The following is a 19040-nucleotide window of genomic DNA, read 5'->3' as shown; positions in this document are numbered from 1 at the left end:
TTGGCCAGCTGTTGCTGCATGTCCAATCACTTTCTTACACAACCATACAATGGATCCAATTTACTTTCAAACTTGTTCTTAGTTGGCTAGAAGGATTATGTGCCGGATTGTAGGGGATCCCTTGAACTACATTGATCTAGGACATAGAACTACAATTAGCTGGGGGTTTACTTTTAACGAAATTTAGGAATTGTTTACGTTTGTTACAACAAAGGAGAGTTTAACCCATGCAAGGACAATAGGACAAGTAGAATTCATTAAGCTTACATGAAACCCATACAGTGCCACCATATTTATTATACACTTCCGACAGTGAAAACACCTACACGTTTGCCACTTCTTTTAGGATCATCAGTTAAAAACTGGTTAACTATTTTATTCGCTCAGTTGCTTACAACTATACAAGCTTTCCATAGATGTGTCAAAATTTGACCACCATTGCCATCAATTGCACCTTCTACATTTCTCTACATTGGGGCACAATATCCAACAATATAGATCTCAACACATACAGACCAAACCTTTCAGAATTTGATAAAGTTTTTGGCTCTCTAAAAACGCATTGGATTATTATATTAACGGAACTGCAGAACTGAATTAACCCCGCCCATACCTTCCAGGACTGGGTTTGACTGCAACAGCTGTTCCTTCACTTGATTAACTTCAGCTCCTTTGCCACAGACAGCTGCTACATAGGACATAACCAGCTTGCTTGCCTCTGGAAGACATAACATGTAAACATATAGTCTATTAAGTCACAATGTATACATATAGTCACAATAATTATAACAACAACTACTTCTATTTATAAGTCTTTCTATTTTTTGGTATCTTTAAGACTGGGAGACAGTCCACAAAATTAATTTAAGTTTATGTCATGCAGACAAATTGATATTTACTCATCTTTATCAGGAAAAAAGTTAAAAACTATTTCTTATCACAATGGAAGTAACTGTATTTTATCATTGTCTGTGATTTTGGCCTACATAAAACTGCCTACTGTGTTTAATAGATTTTACATACAGGAAGTGTGAAGTGATTATAAACAAAAATTCATATAAAAAGAACATGACATTTATGTTCATATCTATAGTTCTGTAGTCCTTTAGCCACACTGCTACTTAGATAAAGATTTTATTAACATGCCCTTGACACTAGTCAGAGCTCTATGGTCTGCTACATGTAACGGTTTCATGGGAGTTTTCTCCTGTTTCTGTAATACAGAACCAGCAAATCAATACCATTCACCAATTTCAATAGCCAGATGAGGTGTCTGCGTGGGTTTCCTCCCACACTCCAAAAACATACTAGTAGGTTAATTGGCTGCTATCAAATTGACCCTAGTCTCTCTGTCTGTGTGTATGTATGTTAGGAAATGTAGACTAAGCTCCAATGGGGCAGGGGCTGATGTGAATTTGTTCTCTGTACAGCGCTGCAGAATTAGCGGCGCTATATAAATAACTAATGATGATATACATAAATACACACACACATGCATATATATTCTATATGCACATAAAAATATACTTTATATAGGTTGTTTGATAAGTCTGAATGGTCCCCTTTAATCCAAACTGCCTGTTAGAAACAAGCCATAGTTGTAAGAGAAGAAAACAAAAGATCAATAAATAGAATATGCAAAGGAGAAAGTATACAACAGAGACACAGTTCAATAGGAACACATGTTGTAAGATATTCTAGTAGATAACTTTAATACAATATGATGCATTGTCTGCAGAACAATGTATTTTATAGCAGTGCTGACACCAGGTAGCTAAGATAAGACTTGCCAAAACAGATTATCTGAGGGCAGAGTGTCTTGGAAAATACAGCCTGACACTATTGTAAGCCTTATCTGCTTGCTCTCCTACCCCAGGGATGGAGCAATGAACCATGAAAATAAATATTAAGTGGCAGATTAATCATTGAAAATCCACAATTCTAACCACAAAAACAAAACAACACTCCTTTAATCATACTGCCACCTATAAAAACTTACAGTAAATGCACGATCGAAATATATAAAATGCTTTTTGTTGCACACAAAATAATATAATTCACCACACAATAATGCATTATGTTGAAATAAGCAATGTTGATTCATTTGATAGCATCCTAGCCAATATGCAAAACTGTCATTTTGCTAGTGCAAAGAGAAGAAAATTTTGCACATCAAACACGAGTTTTCCTATTTGAAATCAGATTTAAACAGCGCAAAACTATCAATTTTACTATATGTAGGTACATACGAGATTCAAAAGTGCTCCTTCCAACGGCAGTGATATGAGACTGTAACGTTCATGAGGCACCAGAGGGGAGTACCTCTGGTTGGAGATCCCAGACATTGGAACTCATCACTCTGCTAGATGGGAAGGGGATTTACTGTAAAAATTAGTGTTTTCAATTATTGCTTTAGTACCACCTAGTAAATGATTTCACTAAGGTGCCCGTAGACGGACACCCAAGGTTCGCTTGGTGCAGCCATGTGTCCTGGGACATCTCGGTTCCTCTCATAGACCGGGTCAAAAACCAACAGACTCATCTTGGCCATTTTAACCCGGTGAAAGATACATTTCTGCTATGTTAACAAACTCATGCTACAGCAGACTTTAACCTCTAACCTGTTAAACATTGCATTTAAGAGCAATCCTTGCTCTCGGTGTACACTGCAGTACAGGATTATGAGTACAGCTCACAGTCAGGACAAGGCTGAGATTCCAGAAAGAATGTTAGTAAAAACACCAATTTATCACATTTTACCCAAATGAAAAAAAAAAAGTTACAAATTAGTTTACTTTTTAGGTTAACATGACATTAGCACAGTTCAAAAATGGCATTCTTCTATACAGCATATTTATAGCATAGACATGTATTTGAATTGGTACGAATATATGCAGGCTGAATATTACACAAGCAAGTAGTACTACTTCATATTTTGTTAACAAATGACTGCAGACTAAATAAAACCTTGACCTTCAAATATATTTGATTACTAATTTTTCTGTGTTGCATCAGCAGAACGTCACTTTTTAAAACTAGAAACATGTAAAGGAAAATTCATATCTGATCTGCCTTTAGAGGAGACCAGTGATGCATCTAATAGCACAATGTACACACTAGACTAGGTATTTCTCACAAACATGGCAGACTTGGAATTTGTGTAGTACATGCTTATTGGGTCATGTTCATGTACAGTCAACAGTAAATTAAGTTAGTTGTTGAAAATTAAATTCCACTCAGTGTCAAGTTTTTGGGCAGACTTCTCGCAGATTTTCTTTGTTTGACTTGGATCTGAGCACATATTGAATTCAGTTGACAACTCCTGCTCACCCTGGATTTCAATTCACTTGTGTGATTATGTTAGTGAGGACAGAACTGCATGTGGCATAGGCAGTGTGATGAGGACGACGACAATAGGGACAAACAGCAAGACCGAGACAGAGAATTAGGCTATAAAATAGGTGCAGGAACACTATATTGTCAAACCTACCCTAAATACAAAGCAAAGTTCATTCATTCAACTTGTTTTTCTTGTAGTCAAAGAGAACCCGTGCTACCCACACTGTTACTTTTATTTTCCTTTTCACAAAGGTTAATTAGCCACTGGCATTACATGCCAAACACAAATGCATTAAACATGCAGTGGTTACCCAATGCTTTGAATCGGCATGGCAGGGTCAGGTAAGAAAACGCAAATATTAGTAGATTTGGGGTCATAACTATGTACTTGTATAGTATAGTGAAAAAAAAATACACACATGTATTTTGATGGCAATAGAGGCCTTATGGTCGGAAACAAGACTAAAGAATCGTCCACTTTTAAACCACATCCCACATTTACCACACTAATAACCCATCTGTTTGTCAAATGGAGGGACAGGTAAAAATGAAGGGCAGTTGTCCAATGTAAAAAAAAAAAATAACCTTTTAAAATCTTCACAATGTATGTTGCATGTAAGGTTAATGGCTTTGTAGAGCTGCAATATTGTTGCAACAATTTAAAAATGAATAGCTGTCTAGGCTGCCTGTCAAGTTGTAGTAATATGAAGTAGTTGTTTAAAACTTTATATTATTAAATTCTTTTAACAGTTGGCATAAACATAGAAACATCATACGGATAGCTAAAATATTGACCAACTCCTATGGTACGTATAATGTTCTCTACTGTGCGTTATCTGGCCAAAAAGCTCTGTCTATTTGGTAAGAGCCGGAATATTTTGAATGTGAACATATTGTGAAGCGATTTGCTTATAGAGTGCTCCATGAAGAGAGCTTCTATTTAAAGTTAAAACTGATTTGCAATTGTGGGTGTAAATGTAATAAAATACACTTTAGCTGTTTTCCCTATTAGGAACACAGCACTGTTCTGGCACAGAGTGCTGCTGCCATTCTCTATAACCACAATGCAAACATTGCTGTGGTGACAGTCATTTTGTTCCTATGCGTGAAGCACATTTTACAGTATGTAACTGTGACTCAATCCCTCTTCCCCCCATTGTGTGACATATGTTTAAGTGGCATGTCAAAATACGCACATAGAATTATTTAAGGCTGCATAGATGCACACTACTATATTCATAGAATGAGACACTTACAGTACCAGAGTCACATTCACATGGACAGCCATTTGCCTGCTCACACGTACTGCACATAAAGAGTAGGAGAGTCAGTCTTGCACCAAAACACTCAAGACCAGACACAGTTCTTTACATTAATTCAGCATTATTTTTTAATAATTTCACAATGGGCAATTACCGTGTAACTTTAAATAATCAATAGTCATTTTGGAAGGATAAAATATAGTTTCCAGAGTTTCTTAATGTTATATATTTGTTTAAACATCTAATGATGCTAAAACTATAGGGCTAGCAATAGCCTCTGTAGCGTATTCCATTGTTGTACAGGTGACAAAGTGGAAATAAAAGCTAAGATAGCATATCATGTGCTCTGAGAAAGTGTCAGAGATATTAAGCTAAGTTTCAAGACTTTGCATAGAAAACATCTGACACCTTGCAAATTAAATCAAATACATACAAATAATTCTTCACCATGTTTTAGAAACTGTTGGCAGGCACATATTCATTTACTTGATGGAATTGGTATCTGCTCTTCATACTACGAAACAGAATGATAGAATGGCTTAGGTGACGTAGATGAGCACGATACCAAATGGTCATACAAAAGGGGATGATGGGTGGGCATATGCAGTTGCTAATGACTCATACAGGCCCAGATTTAAAGGTTCCCCTCTACCAAGGCCAGGATTGTTTTGCCTGACAATGTCACTGTGCTCCATGACCCAACTCCTGAAAGTACTAAAGGTATTGTATCAGTTTTCTTTTTAATGCTGACTGCTAACATGCATAGGCAAGTAAAAAAGCATAATAAAGATGTGGAAATAAGGGACAGCCCGACAGTCCAGGCCTTTATTGCCTTTCCACAAATCCTGCCCTGGCCTAACATTTATCTTAAACAAACACTATATGCTTCAATATATTTTACAACAGTCAAGCAAGTATAATCAATGCTTATCTTACATATATTCAGTTCTGGCAAGTTCCTGAAACGTTTGTCTCTATGTTTTACAATATTACTGCTCTTTGATAACAATTAGTATTTTGCATTTCAGGTGTAGGCTCTTTAATTGATGTGAAGAGAGTTAGTTTTGGGTTTTTTTAGCACAGATTACTGCAATTGGAAAATCAAAGGTTATGCTAGAAGGTAGGTTATTCCCCATCTAGAGTTACATAAATACAATATCAAATACTAATATATTACAGGAGAAAGAGCAGGATTTTTATAGGGGACGGAGGGGGAAAGTTTATCTTGGTCATTCAGCAAATGTTCACATTTTACCTGGGCGCACAAACAGGATTCTATGACAATCTATTCCTCTTTTTTTCTTTTTAAATATACTTTTTCTTGTAATTATATTTTTTTCTGTATAGGATTTTATACTCCCTCTGGGACAACTGATCATACATAGCACATGATGGCAGGGAGGAGGGGGTGCTCCAAATCTTCTCTACATCATATGTAATGTGGCTGTGGTCACCATGGTAATAACCTATCAAGCAAACTGTAGACCATTAATAGCAGCTTAAATCTCTTTTTCAGGCAAACAGTATTTTATGTGAATGAACCACAACCCATTTATACAGGGATTGCACATTTAAAGTAATGTAAGATTCTTTCAGATGTTATGCCAATAGACTGAAAAACACTTATACTTTATATTACAACAAAAAGTCATTTTTGTTTAACAGAAATTCCACAAATACTTCTACAAACAGGCATTTGCAATGAGTGGGGAAATAATAAAATAGCCTCTCAGGCAGAATACATACAAATTGGGTATATATAAATATAATTAATATACATTTACACATTTATGTAAAAACTAATTTAGAAAAGTACCCTAAAAAAATAGTTGTGGGTGGAGTTGAAGGAGTCCATATAATAAAAGCAAACTAAACTAAAAGCATGGTTCTAGAATTTTGGTCTATATTGACTCCTCTCTCACCAACACAACAATCTCTGTTGCCTCCTCAATTTGGATTCCTTTTCAAATCAGAAGTCTGATATTTAAAAGATTCCTTACTGTTGCCTTCTACCATAAAATATGGGACAGACATACCCAAAAATGTAACCTCCTTCCAAATCCACCACACTCATGCCAATGTGGGGCAAACCAGCATTTCTGTCTGGGTTTCATCATTTCCTTTTGGGCCAATCAAAGTATTGCTCACAAAAATCAAACCCCTCTGAGGCTTTTCTTCCTTTGCAGAAATTCAGGAGAAATATCAAATCCCAAACAACTGCTTTTCCCAATATCGCCAGTTACAATGTTTGTTGAAAAGAATCATGCAAGTGTCACAATCACCCGCAGCGCACCGAACTAAAAACTCTCTGCTGGCTTAGATCTTCTGCTAGAGGCCTTTTACCACAATATATCACCTTTTGCTATATGCCTCTGGTTTCAGAGCAGGATATGGGAGAGACAGTCAAACCCAAAATATGGACACGCATCAGAACAATCATTGCGTCACCAGCCTCTTGAATGCGTATCCGTGAAAATGCCACTATAGTGTTCCTTCCTCAGTACCTAGTTCCTTCAAAAAGCAACAAAATATTCCCTGACTCATCTATGTTGGCATCGCTACGATCAGAAACATGTTCTAAATATTTTTGGAATGTGCCAAAATATCCCCCTTCTGGAAGAGAATCAGACATCTCATCTTCAATACCACTAGTGTACAGATGCACCATTCCTTTGCTTACTTCCTGCTACCACATTCCCAAAGCCTGATCGCTGTCTACAGGATGAAGCACACTGCTTGTTTTATTTCCAACACCCCAGTTAAATTCTCTTCAGCCTGGTCCCCATAGCTAGACTGCTATAGTGCCCTCTGCCCATTTCTATCCATGCGCTTTGATTATTACAGGCATATGCTCAGAGTCCAGATTGCTTGATTTTAAATTGGATCACAACATGAACATTGAACGTTACTGATTTCTAAATAAAATGTATTTGTAGTGAATCTGCTCTTAATTTAGGACACTGATTTTTTACGATTTTGAGCCTTGCTCTGTCCCCCTCCCTATTTGAATTCCTCCCTAAGCCCATTTGTCTTGAATGAACAGATTTTAAGATAAAAAATAAACAGACAAAAAGACTAAACATACTTATTTTGGATGTGTCATTTGCTGTTTCCATCAAATCCCCTTTGTGTTACTCTGCATTTCTTAATTACCCCTCTGCCTGTTTGAGCAGGTATAATACTTGGTTGGTCACCAGCTAAGAAGAAACAACTTTGGAACCTTGTCATCAGGGACCCCAGCGGATCTGGCAAACTTACAAGGCTAGTAAACTTTAATTTTTTATGTGAATCTCCTCTAAAATACATATTTAGCTTGGGGATGAGTTCCCCTTTGATTTAAAAAAGCAAATAAAAACAAACCAAAAACAAACTATTTATTTTTCCAGATTTCCGTCTACAACGCAACACTAAATCCATCTCTAAGGCCTCATATGCATTAGTGTATTTTTTAAATTACAGATTCTAGTAAAAATGGGAGCAAATACGCAGGAGATTAGCGTTTATTACTAGTGTTTATTTCTAGCATTTGGTTGTCACTAAGTTTGCCCAAAGTATTTATCCTCATTAAAAGCATTGAATGGAACATAATGCATTCAGAAAAATACAACGCAACACACCCGAATACTACTAAAAATGCGATTATATATGCCGACAAAGGAAACAATGGGTTCTAGGTTCAGGTTCTTTTACAGATACAGTGTACAAGCCTTCAAAAAGCTTTAAGAATGCAGGCTAAGGTAAGTGGCTCTGAACCAGAAAATAAATAAGCAGGGTGTGTGTCATACTTCTATGTCTGGGTGAGGTTAGTCTGTAGTCTACCTAGGTTCACTAAGGAATTATTGGCATCTGAGTTCTAAGCACTTTGGAATTCACATTACAACATTTCTAATCTCCTATGAAGAAGTGTGTGTTTAGTTATTCGCTGGACTTGTGTAACACACCAGTTAACGCATAGCTGAGGGAGGACAGATTTGTATTCAAGGTGAGATCTGAAGTGAAAGTCCAAGATGGACAGGTACACAGCTTTAACAAAATGCTTTGAAATCTAAAAAGGATTATTTTTAGTAATATCAACACACTGATATCTTTGTCCAATATCGTATCAACTGAACACACTGTTGAATTTTGGAATGTAGCAAAAGTATACTACCTTTATTGTTGTCAGAGTCAAACGTATGATTTTTTTTTTTGTTTTTCTTTTAACTTTTTTCTCCGCTTACACTTTTATTTGTACACAGCAGTTCAAAGCTCATGTTATCATATGTGTTGGCACAGAGAAGTAGGTTTATTTAAGTAAAATTCAGCTAAACTACCTTATGTAATAGTGTCACAGGCAAACTGGTGCGGTTGCAATTACCCATAAATTGTGCTTAAGCGAATAAGGAGTATGTAATGTAAAAAAAAAGGGTGTGGCCCTATGAGGCTTCTATAGACAATTGAGCAAAAAGTAGTTCCTTGCAAAGACATATTTACAGTGAGAAATTGGCCTAATATGTGCCAAAAAACATTACATGAGAGGAGGGAGGGAAGGACTTCTATATGTTAGGGCTATGGCTCTTATATAAGTCTTAAGAACCAGGCTAATAGAGGTCTTCACCGTCGAACTGATGTTATTCGGAGGTACTCTGATGCCCCCAGGATTTAAGCTCTAGGGTAATAAAGGCTCATCAGTATAACCGTAGCACAGAACCACAAAAATAAACAGGGTGCGTCCAAAGAAGAGATAAAACTTTATTCTATGGTATAGAAATATATATAAATTATTCCAATGGCAGAACTCGCATGTAGAAAATATAACAGTGGTTGTCCAATATTACATCACAATATACATGTACACATCAAATAACAATGATAGATGTGTCTGGCCAGTACACAATGCCAATGATAAAATCAGTAAATATGAACACAATCCTGTGTCATCAAAGGGTGTATAGCAGGATAGATTTCACCCATTCATCGAATGCGGCTGCAGCACAAGGGTGCATGAACTGGATCCGTCTGTAGAGTATATTGGTCCGGGGCTTGATATAATAATCACTGATTGTATCTCCTAAATGATATTATAGTGAGTCTCCTCCGAGATCTAATAGATGGTATGGATGCGGATATAAAGCGCTTCACCACAATGAACCGGCATCCCGGTAAAACTAGATGTCCGCTGATAAGTATGATGATATGTCCAAGCGGTCTCGGATTGAGCGTACTCAGGTGCTGGATTTCCAATCAGCCGAGGACTAATGTCCCGATGTTAGCTGCCTCATATATAAATGAGAATTCTGCATACACGCTGAGATGATGTTATAATCACAATCCTATAATACAGAGTAGTCTCTTTGTGTTAACAGAGCTATGCTTTCCTCCAAAGAGAGCAATCCAGGTGCAGGGGGTCCTATCTAACGCGTTTCGTTAGCAGTGTGCTAACTTTTTCAAAGAACATACAACACAAATAACCGTAGAACAGAGTGGAGGAGGCTTGAATACTGGAGACAGGTATCGGGGAAAGGTCAGAGGTCGTGGGCAGGTAGCAAACAGGGCTGATCCAATAAATAGGCAAATATCAGGGACAATCAGCAAACAGCAGGTCACAAGGTCACAACAGATATCAGACAGATTAAAGGCAGAGTATCCAGAGGGATATGAAGTAGGTCAGCCAGTGTGTGAACAGAAGATATAACCGGCAGGTGAGCTAAGCCCTCTGCCTTAAATACTAGTTTTGGCCAATCAGGAACCAGAGGCACAGGGAGCTGTAAATAGCCACAGATGGCTAATGATTAATTACTTTAATTTGCGCTCGCGCCCGGCTGTCCCCCTTGTGCCGGGACATAGCGCTGATAGGAGGAGCAACCCGGCCATTGCCCTGGTGATGGCCGGGATGGGGAGGAAGTGACATCCCGATCATCATGGTGACAGCCTGGACACGAGAAAAAGGTAAACACAAGCTGCCACGGCTCATGACAATACGTATAGACGTGTCAGCAACCTCCTGGCATTGTGATATTCCAGCAAGACACTCAGTGCGTTTAACCAACTTTTTATTGCTTGAAACTGGGGATACAATGGCTTTTGGTGCAGTTCAGTTGTTTCCTTTGTTTTTCCCCAGAATTCCTTTTCCTACAGTTTCACTGTAAGGCTAGGTACACACTGAAGAATTTTCCAACCGACGTGTTATCTCAAACGACTGTACCTATGACTGAAGTTCAAATCAGTCTGGCGATTCATGCATACACACTGACAGGATTTACCTTCAGATCTGTGTTCTTCATCTGGTCCTCCAGTCTTCAGAGAATGACAGCACAATATTCATTCATTCTTGTCACATTGTCACACCGATTAAAACTGCCTTGTTATAGCTATCCACATGTCCTAACGAATTTCGTTAGCTTCTGTGACTCGGAGACTCTGAATTCATTCTGAGACTCAGAATGAACAAATTAATTATTCCTCCTACAGCACACTCTACATTTATTCACCGGGACATTCATTGCTAGCATTGGCTGAAAAGAACACGACTCTGTAAACTCTATGGAGGTCCTGAGCATGAATGCATACACACTACTTGATTGCTAGGTGATAGGTTGGAAAATATTAAACAGTACAACCAACCAAATGATCCGACAATCAACACTTTGGAACGACTTTTGAGCATCGTGTCACTATATAAACTAACCAGACTTCTGACCAAACGGCTGTATGTTGGATGATTTGCCCGATTATTGGACAAAAACGCTCCAGTGTGTACCTAGTCTGAATAATTTTCCGACTGACGAGTTATCTACAATAGCTTTACCTTTGACCGAAGGTCCAATCGCTCGGATAATTAATGCGTACACACTAGTCACATTTTAGGCGATTAACGAAAGACCAACCCGTCCAGGCAGCGACTTTTCACAGCTATATTGTCATGAGCAAAGAACAGAATTTTGTACACACTGAAATTATGACGTCCATGTAACAATATCCCCAAGAAATTTAAAAGGGCAGAGCATGTTCAATAGTAACATCCCCAAACCTCCTAAAAAAGCGAAGGTAACATGTTTTCTCCCTACATTGGTTAGCACGTGTACAGTGTACGTTCGTTTGCAGCCACACATAAACAGTATCCATATTAGTAAAAAAAGATTTGTTTAAGAACAACAAGCAACTGCTCTTTTTCTGTTCGCTGTGGCAAGAAGACTAAGTACAGATGTGAAGGGAAAGAAGGAGAAAGAATAGATCTTGTTGGACCAAAGAGTGGTTCAAGAGAAGAGACTCATTCTCTCCTACGTCCCTGCTTCAGGAGATACGGGACAACAACCCCAATGACTTCAGGAATTTCCAGAGAATGAATGAACCCACATTCCAGGAACTGCTGCAACTAGACACCCCTATCATCCAGAAAGAGGACACCTGTTTAAGGAGACCCACATCTGCAGAGCAGAGACTGGTTGCTACCCTAAGATTTCTGGCAACAGGAAGAACGCCTGCTGATCTTAAATACAGAACAGCAATTTCACTACAAGCTCTGGGTTTGATAATGCCAACATGTTAGGCTATCATTGAAGTTCTCCATGAACAGTATTATCTTCTTTAGATCCAAATGAATAATTTTATTAACATATACAAAATTTACAATATACATTAAATGAATAAAGTGCAAACCAATAAAAGCAGCCAAATAAACAGTTTATAATTGTTCATATTGCAACACTTTGCTATTATCAATTTGTGATGAACTTCCACTGAACTATTGCAGGTTTCTAATTAAAATGGCAGACATATGCTGTACCCATTAATGCAATAGACACCTGCTATTGCTTTACTGCTAGAGGCACCTAATTACCAAATGAGTGACCGTGCTGATACTACACCAAGTGGAACTGGTACAGGCATCAGAAAATAACATACCAGCCCTCTAAGGAGTCACAGCTTGAGGAACTATCGGGAGTTGCTCTTGGATGGATCGGAAATTTAAACACACTACATGATCGTTCGGTGGATTGGTCCGAAAATATTAAACAGTACGACCAACCAAATGAGCCGACAATCGACACTTTGGAACGACTTTCGACCATCGTGTCACTATACACACTGACCCGACTTCCAATCCAACGGTCATATGTCAACTGATTTGCCCGATTAGAAGAAAATGCTCCAGTGTGTACTTCGCCTAATTCTAACAGAGGTGTAATAATCATCTCACAATACAATAGCTTGGCGGTATGGCCCGTTAGTAAATCATTTATGACATTATTGTGGACAGCGTAAAAAAATGTCAATCATGGCAAGGCCAGGTCCAGGAAAATATGAAAAAAAATGCAGCACTCGAAGAGGTGGTGAACTCCCCAAGTATGTTCACAGCCTGCAGAGATACCAAACTATATAGCATATACATTCCCTTTCTAGGTGCACAATCATAGAAGTTTAAGCTTTTTGCTCCTACATTGTATTCCGAACAAAAGTAAACAGCGTAATAGTGTACTATTATAAGCAAAAAAAAAGCACTCCCAGTGATTAAAATGTGCTTACTGTATATAAAGAATCAGTGAGTGTATCTGATTGATGCTGTTGCTGGGGCTTCAACAGTGGCCAGTGCTTCCAAAATTTAGACAAATAGTATGTGGTATGTAAGCTTATAGGAGACCCTATAGTCTCTACAGTGGACAAACTGAAAATTTAGAATGAATGGAATTTGCTAGTTTTGTGATAAAAGCAGTAGAAGTGGTGGTACCACTGTTTACCAGCCCACTTTGAACACTGGTCTTCAGTGATGGTAAAGCTATATGCCCTGGGGAACTCAAAGAGAAACTGGTGGTGATCTGATGGTGTAGTATATAAGTATATATTTATTAGAATAATGGTTAAAACCCCACATATAAAGAGATCTATATAAGCCTATCTGGATGATAAAATAATGAATGGAACGGTCCTGTGTACTGTAATGCAGTACAAGCGATAGCTCCGTACAGTAAGCAATACTGCCGAGGAGGATTCCACCCTGGACTGACTGCAGAATGAATGAATGAAAGAAACAACAATACTGGAAGCCACCATATCAATGCTGCAGCCCCAGCATATCAATGGACCTAGCATGGTTATGACCATTGATGTAGTGGCTTCCCACATCACTCTTTCATTCATAAATACAGTTTAGGAAATATATTCTGTATTTTTTTAGCTATTGAATGATAGTCATAGTATTATCATTGGTGACATTGAAGAATAGAACTATTGATTTTTAGTGTGTTTTTATGTTACATTAATATTTCTATAATTTACATGCATTTATACAGTTTTTATGGATAATTTTCGACTGTGAGCGATTCCTTGTTTGTGACAACACAATCTCTCACAATACACTCTTGGTTGATAGAAGCAGTGGTTCATAATAAATATTTTTTCTATCATGACCATCTCATTATTATATATGCACAGCTGTTTCATAGAATGAAATGTCATCCCCCTTAAAGTATAAAAGGTAATAACATCATGTCCAAACACTAAGTTAATGCACAATGAAGTACAATGTAGAAAAGTACCCCAGAAATCCACAGTATTGCATAATACAACAGATCCATGACCAACTCTACACACAATGCCAGGACATGGCAAACAATACATACAAATACACCAACGACCAATGAAAATTATTTACAAACCATTACCAATTGGGAGATATGAATTAAAAAGTATTGTTCCCTTGTAAAAGCATACAAAATCATAATGAAGGCACTATAAGATATCCTAGACATGGATTACTATTAAACATACATGCCAACTTTTAAGAAAGTCATGTGACATGGGGTAGAAGGGCGTGTTGATTTTGTCGCGTCACCACATAGTTTAATGACGTGATTAAGCCCCACCCCTCCATTCATGCCGTGAATTTAGGCAAATGTGGGAGCTTTGCCTACTCCCCTAAATTCAGGAGCCTCCCGGGAGTTCAGGCAAGTATGATATTAAAGCATTTCCATTTTTCAGATTGTTGTTCCATAAAACAAATATTTAACCAGTGGAAAAGAAGAACACAATCTAAATCTGGAATATCCACATTTCTGTAGGTATGTTTAAGGAATTGTGGATTTATAAAATATTTTTAAGAACTCTATATATAGTAATAAAAAACAGTTGCGACCAAATCCTGGAAACATACCCTTAATTATTAAAGGATTGCATAATCATTTGCATACATAATAAAAATCAAATACCACCATAGTGAAACTGTGAAAACTTCTTTTTCCACAGGCACAGGAAATGACTGTCTCCTTTTCACAGCATGGCTTCAATTACACTAATGAAAAAAAGATGTACTGCAAATAAAGTTCCTAGGACATTCTTCCTTACAAGGGAATGGCAGATTAGTCTTCCATGCACAATTAACACTCCTTTCCTGCATATCTAACTGTTTTAATGCATATTAGACAGATCTATTTTTGTTTACTTTCTTTCAAAAAACTTTCTACACTTTGATATTTGATATCTTGAAGAATGACCAACGAGAACAACCGACACGTCATACTTTGCATCAATATTGTTGAAAATGTGATGCAAAGAATAGTCCACTCTGTGTACTCCTACTTTTCACTCTCAGGAGGAGTTTCCACAAACTAGTAGTGCACCTAGCTTGTGGTTTGCGTTAGGCATATGACACCCATTGATCCAGTCTAGTAGAGCCCTACTGCCTGTGTCCTACGTTCATGCACAGGAAACAAAATTATTTCTGAACGCCTCAGTATAAGAAAGCAATTGAAAAATTATATTTTTCATTGTATATTTTATTTTCTTTTAACCAGTGGTGTTGAATAATACAGCGAAGATCTTCCAGACCTTATACTCTTACTCACTTTCGTCTAAACAAAAAAGGGTTTTAATCTTTTTATCTGAGGTCCAAAATTTTGTTTGTACATCAGCTTTTTGATCCATTTTCAGATTCCAGGTTTTAACATTTGTGCCTGAAAGTGTCCTCTCTTCTTATTATAACCAACTGCACAATACAAATCAGATTTTTCTGCATGCAAAATGCAATTCATACTATTTATTTTTATTCTCCAAGTTTTAGAAATTAACGTTTATTGAAAAGGAGTATTTATAATGCAATAAAATGCACTTCTCACATCTGATAAACATAAGATTATGGGGTTCGTAGTGATCCAAAGTCCATTTAGACAGTACTGTGCTCAGCCTACACAGATGTACTGGCTCAGCAGAAAAGCATCACATCCTTTTAATTACTTTACTATTTTCTTTTATCATTAACTTTTTTTTCAAGTTATAGGGGGAACAAGAGTCAAAACATAATATTTGCCCTGAAAACCCTTCCACACCTAGAACTATGGACATTCCCCTTGCCCAGAGCCCAAGGGGTTCAGAAATATTGTATTTATGGTTGCAACTCTCCTATGTTATTTAAATATAAGGAATAGAAAATTGGGACATGTACATTAATTATATATAAAATATAATAATGATGAAACATAAGTGGAGCAGCTAGTTGTAAACAATACAATTGTTGAAAGCAAAAGTCATGTAACCCAATCTTCTGTAACGGGCAGCGTAGTGGCTTACTTGTTAGCACTTCTGCCTCACAGCCATGGGTCATGAGTTTGATTCCCGACCATGGCCTTATCTGTGTGGAGTTTGTATGTTCTCCCATGTTTGCGTGGGTTTCCTCCGGGTGCTCCGGTTTCCTCCCACACTCCAAAAACATACTAGGAGGTTGATTGGCTGCTATCAAAATTGACCCTAGTCTCTGTGTGTGGGTCTGTGTGGGTCAGGGAATTTAGACTGTAAGCTCCAATGGGGCAGGGACTAATGTGAGCGAGTTCTCTGTACAGCGCTGCGGAATTAGTGGCGCTATATAAATAACTGAAGATGATGATGATATAATCCATGTTTTGGGTCCCAAATTATAACTTAAAAACCTATGGTCTATTTAGCTCTGTAATATAGTTCTTACTACAGATATAGGGAAACTTAGCACATTAAAGCATAATTAAATCTATCAATTGCATTCAATTAATACTGCAGTCTTGTGACACTAGTTAAATACACTTTATTTGGTAATAATCCCTAAGTGTTATGCATAAGACAACCTTACCAGTAAGCCACAAGATACATAAAAAGGTCACTGCTGACCTACCCATCAGGCAACCTACTTATAAAATATTGGCATGAGCAGCAGCACCGGGCATTTTTCTCTTTATAACAGTTCCCGGCTGCATCACCGCAGTATAGTTTATGTACGAACTCTGTGAGCCTTCATCTGACCAATAGAACAGCCAAACCATTTCATTTCTCAGCATCCACCTGACCTAATCTGAAGCCAAGGATCCTCTGCATTTTGAAGTCATACAAGGGGATACAAGGGGATAGAGTGTTCAAACGTGTACCTGTCTTTCCTGCTCCACTTTCGCCTGTGATCAGTATGCATTGATCCTTATCCTGGTCCCTCAGAGAACGATATGCTTCATCAGAAAGAGCATAGCTGTAACAGAAAGGAGATGTTTAGAAAACACAACAAATACACCTTGCAGCATTTTCCAAGAAAACTAGTACACATAATAAAAAAAACAAAAAAACATTAACAACAAACCAAATCAGGAAAACCTAAATGCCCCACAGCAAGTGGCAGATGTAGTGGATTCAGTCCAGAATTATTGGTAGTCACAACCAGATTCTATCTGCACCATACTTATTTAGCTATACTTAATATCAAAAAAAAAAAAATATATAATAGTACATTGTGCACACATGGAAAAAAAAAATAACTGGGTCCATTGAGGTTTGTACTACACCATCTTGTTACTAATCCATTCATCAACTATGCTCTACTATTTTTATGTTATAGGTCATCTAAATGACCAGGTTTGTGTAAATACTAGTTTTGGTAACTTTCCATTTTACTCCTACATTATGCATTTTAAAATAAGTCTCATGACTTTTTTTTTACTCTAGATTGATATTGTAGCCTCCATAAGACGCTGTATTATAAAAAAAAAAAAAAGCAATATTAATGAAATGCACAACACATGAAAACGGTCTTCTAAAAGTTTAAAAATTATTATATCTATGAAGCAATTTAGCAATGCTTATATTACAATTCATGCTGAGATTTTTTTTGTCATATTAGTAGACAAGTGAGCAGGTTGCAGACATTGAGTACATTATAAAATAGCTTAATATTCTTGACTTAAGTAAAACCAATATCCTTTAATGTGCACTAGTGTTTGCATCATTTTTGTGATAAAAAGATAGTAGGGAAGAAATTGTTACAAATAATGGGTTACTAGGTGATAATCAACATGGGTTATCTGTTTGACCGAGAAAGACTCCGGTTATATTCACAGAAAATCAATATGCTTTACAAGTCACTAGTTACAGGCAAAATATATATATATTTTTTTTTATTACAAAACTGTCAACATTCAAATCATGTCAATATGTAAATAACGCATTCTATGGTGGAAGTAAAAAATTTGTAAAAAAATCCTAAAATCAAAATGTTTTCATCCATTTTTATGGGTTTATTTTTCAACATATCAGGTAATTTTAATGTTAAAAAATAAGTTTTAAATCTAATGAAGATTACATTTACCAATCACTTTATGTTTACAGGAATGATGTTCTTTTAACAACATGAATATATAAATTATGTAGTTCAAGTTGAAACAACCAAGGGCAGTAACTCAGTAAACTATCATTTTGCCATCGGCCGTTATAAATCGATCACTAAAGTGGAAATGAAATGTTTGAGATGTTAGTTTTCTTGAGAAGTTTGGACAGATTTGTAATATAAGATAAGAGTGCTCTGGTATTTAATTTCAAGGTGTGACTGGAGTGGTTTTACAAATCAACACTTTCACTTCAAGGGTGCATGTTGCTCAAGCAGACTGCCATTTTTTCAAATCCACTCTCATGCTCGGGCTGGCTTTCTTTAGGTTTTTATTATACTTGCATGTAAACCTCAAACAAAAAGGTTTTCCTTATAATGTTTACAAAATTACATAATAAAGAGATCACTTTGAACAATAATGTCTAACAGAAATTCGATGCTAAACACACTTGCTGGAAACCATTGTCTCTTTCACCACATTAGAGAATTTCTAAACGGAACATAAAATTCTCATGGGTAATTGTGGATGTGTCACAAGGCAGCACAGCGGAAAACTTGCTTGCATCATCCCTGCTAGCCACAACCTAATAGTCCAAGTGACGAGTGGCAAACACTGCTGACTCAGAACATTCCAAACATGATCCATTATTCCACCGATAACCGACTTCATAGAATACATTAAAAGAATAGAAGTTTGGAAGTTTCTTGAGCCACATCTACTTATAATTTGAGCCAACAAGCTGGTTATCATGACGGGGGGAGAGGATTCTCTAGGTTCCCCACTGATAAGTGTCCTGATCTGGAGGCTAGTTGTAAAATGGGAGATAATCCTGCTCCCTGCAATTACAAAA

At 37.1% G+C, this 19040-nt stretch overlaps 1 protein-coding gene across 3 annotated transcripts in view; it reads right to left on the bottom strand.

Annotated features, from left to right (window-relative positions):
- MYO1B (myosin IB) overlaps window positions 1–19040 on the bottom strand; it is a 172366-nt gene that overhangs the window by 104171 nt on the left and 49155 nt on the right. For all 3 annotated transcript variants that reach the window (XM_075179930.1, XM_075179931.1, XM_075179932.1), the window contains exons 4-5: window positions 16967–17061; window positions 614–718 (exon numbers count right to left, since the gene is read on the bottom strand). In XM_075179930.1, the coding sequence (XP_075036031.1) occupies window positions 614–718; window positions 16967–17061 (200 nt within the window). The remainder of the gene's footprint in view (window positions 1–613; window positions 719–16966; window positions 17062–19040) is intronic.

This window comes from Mixophyes fleayi, chromosome 7, assembly GCF_038048845.1.
Source record: "Mixophyes fleayi isolate aMixFle1 chromosome 7, aMixFle1.hap1, whole genome shotgun sequence".
Classification (NCBI taxonomy): Eukaryota; Metazoa; Chordata; class Amphibia; order Anura; family Limnodynastidae; genus Mixophyes; species Mixophyes fleayi.
The sequence above is the reverse complement of the archived record's forward strand: the minus strand, read 5'-3'. Positions and strand labels throughout refer to the sequence as shown.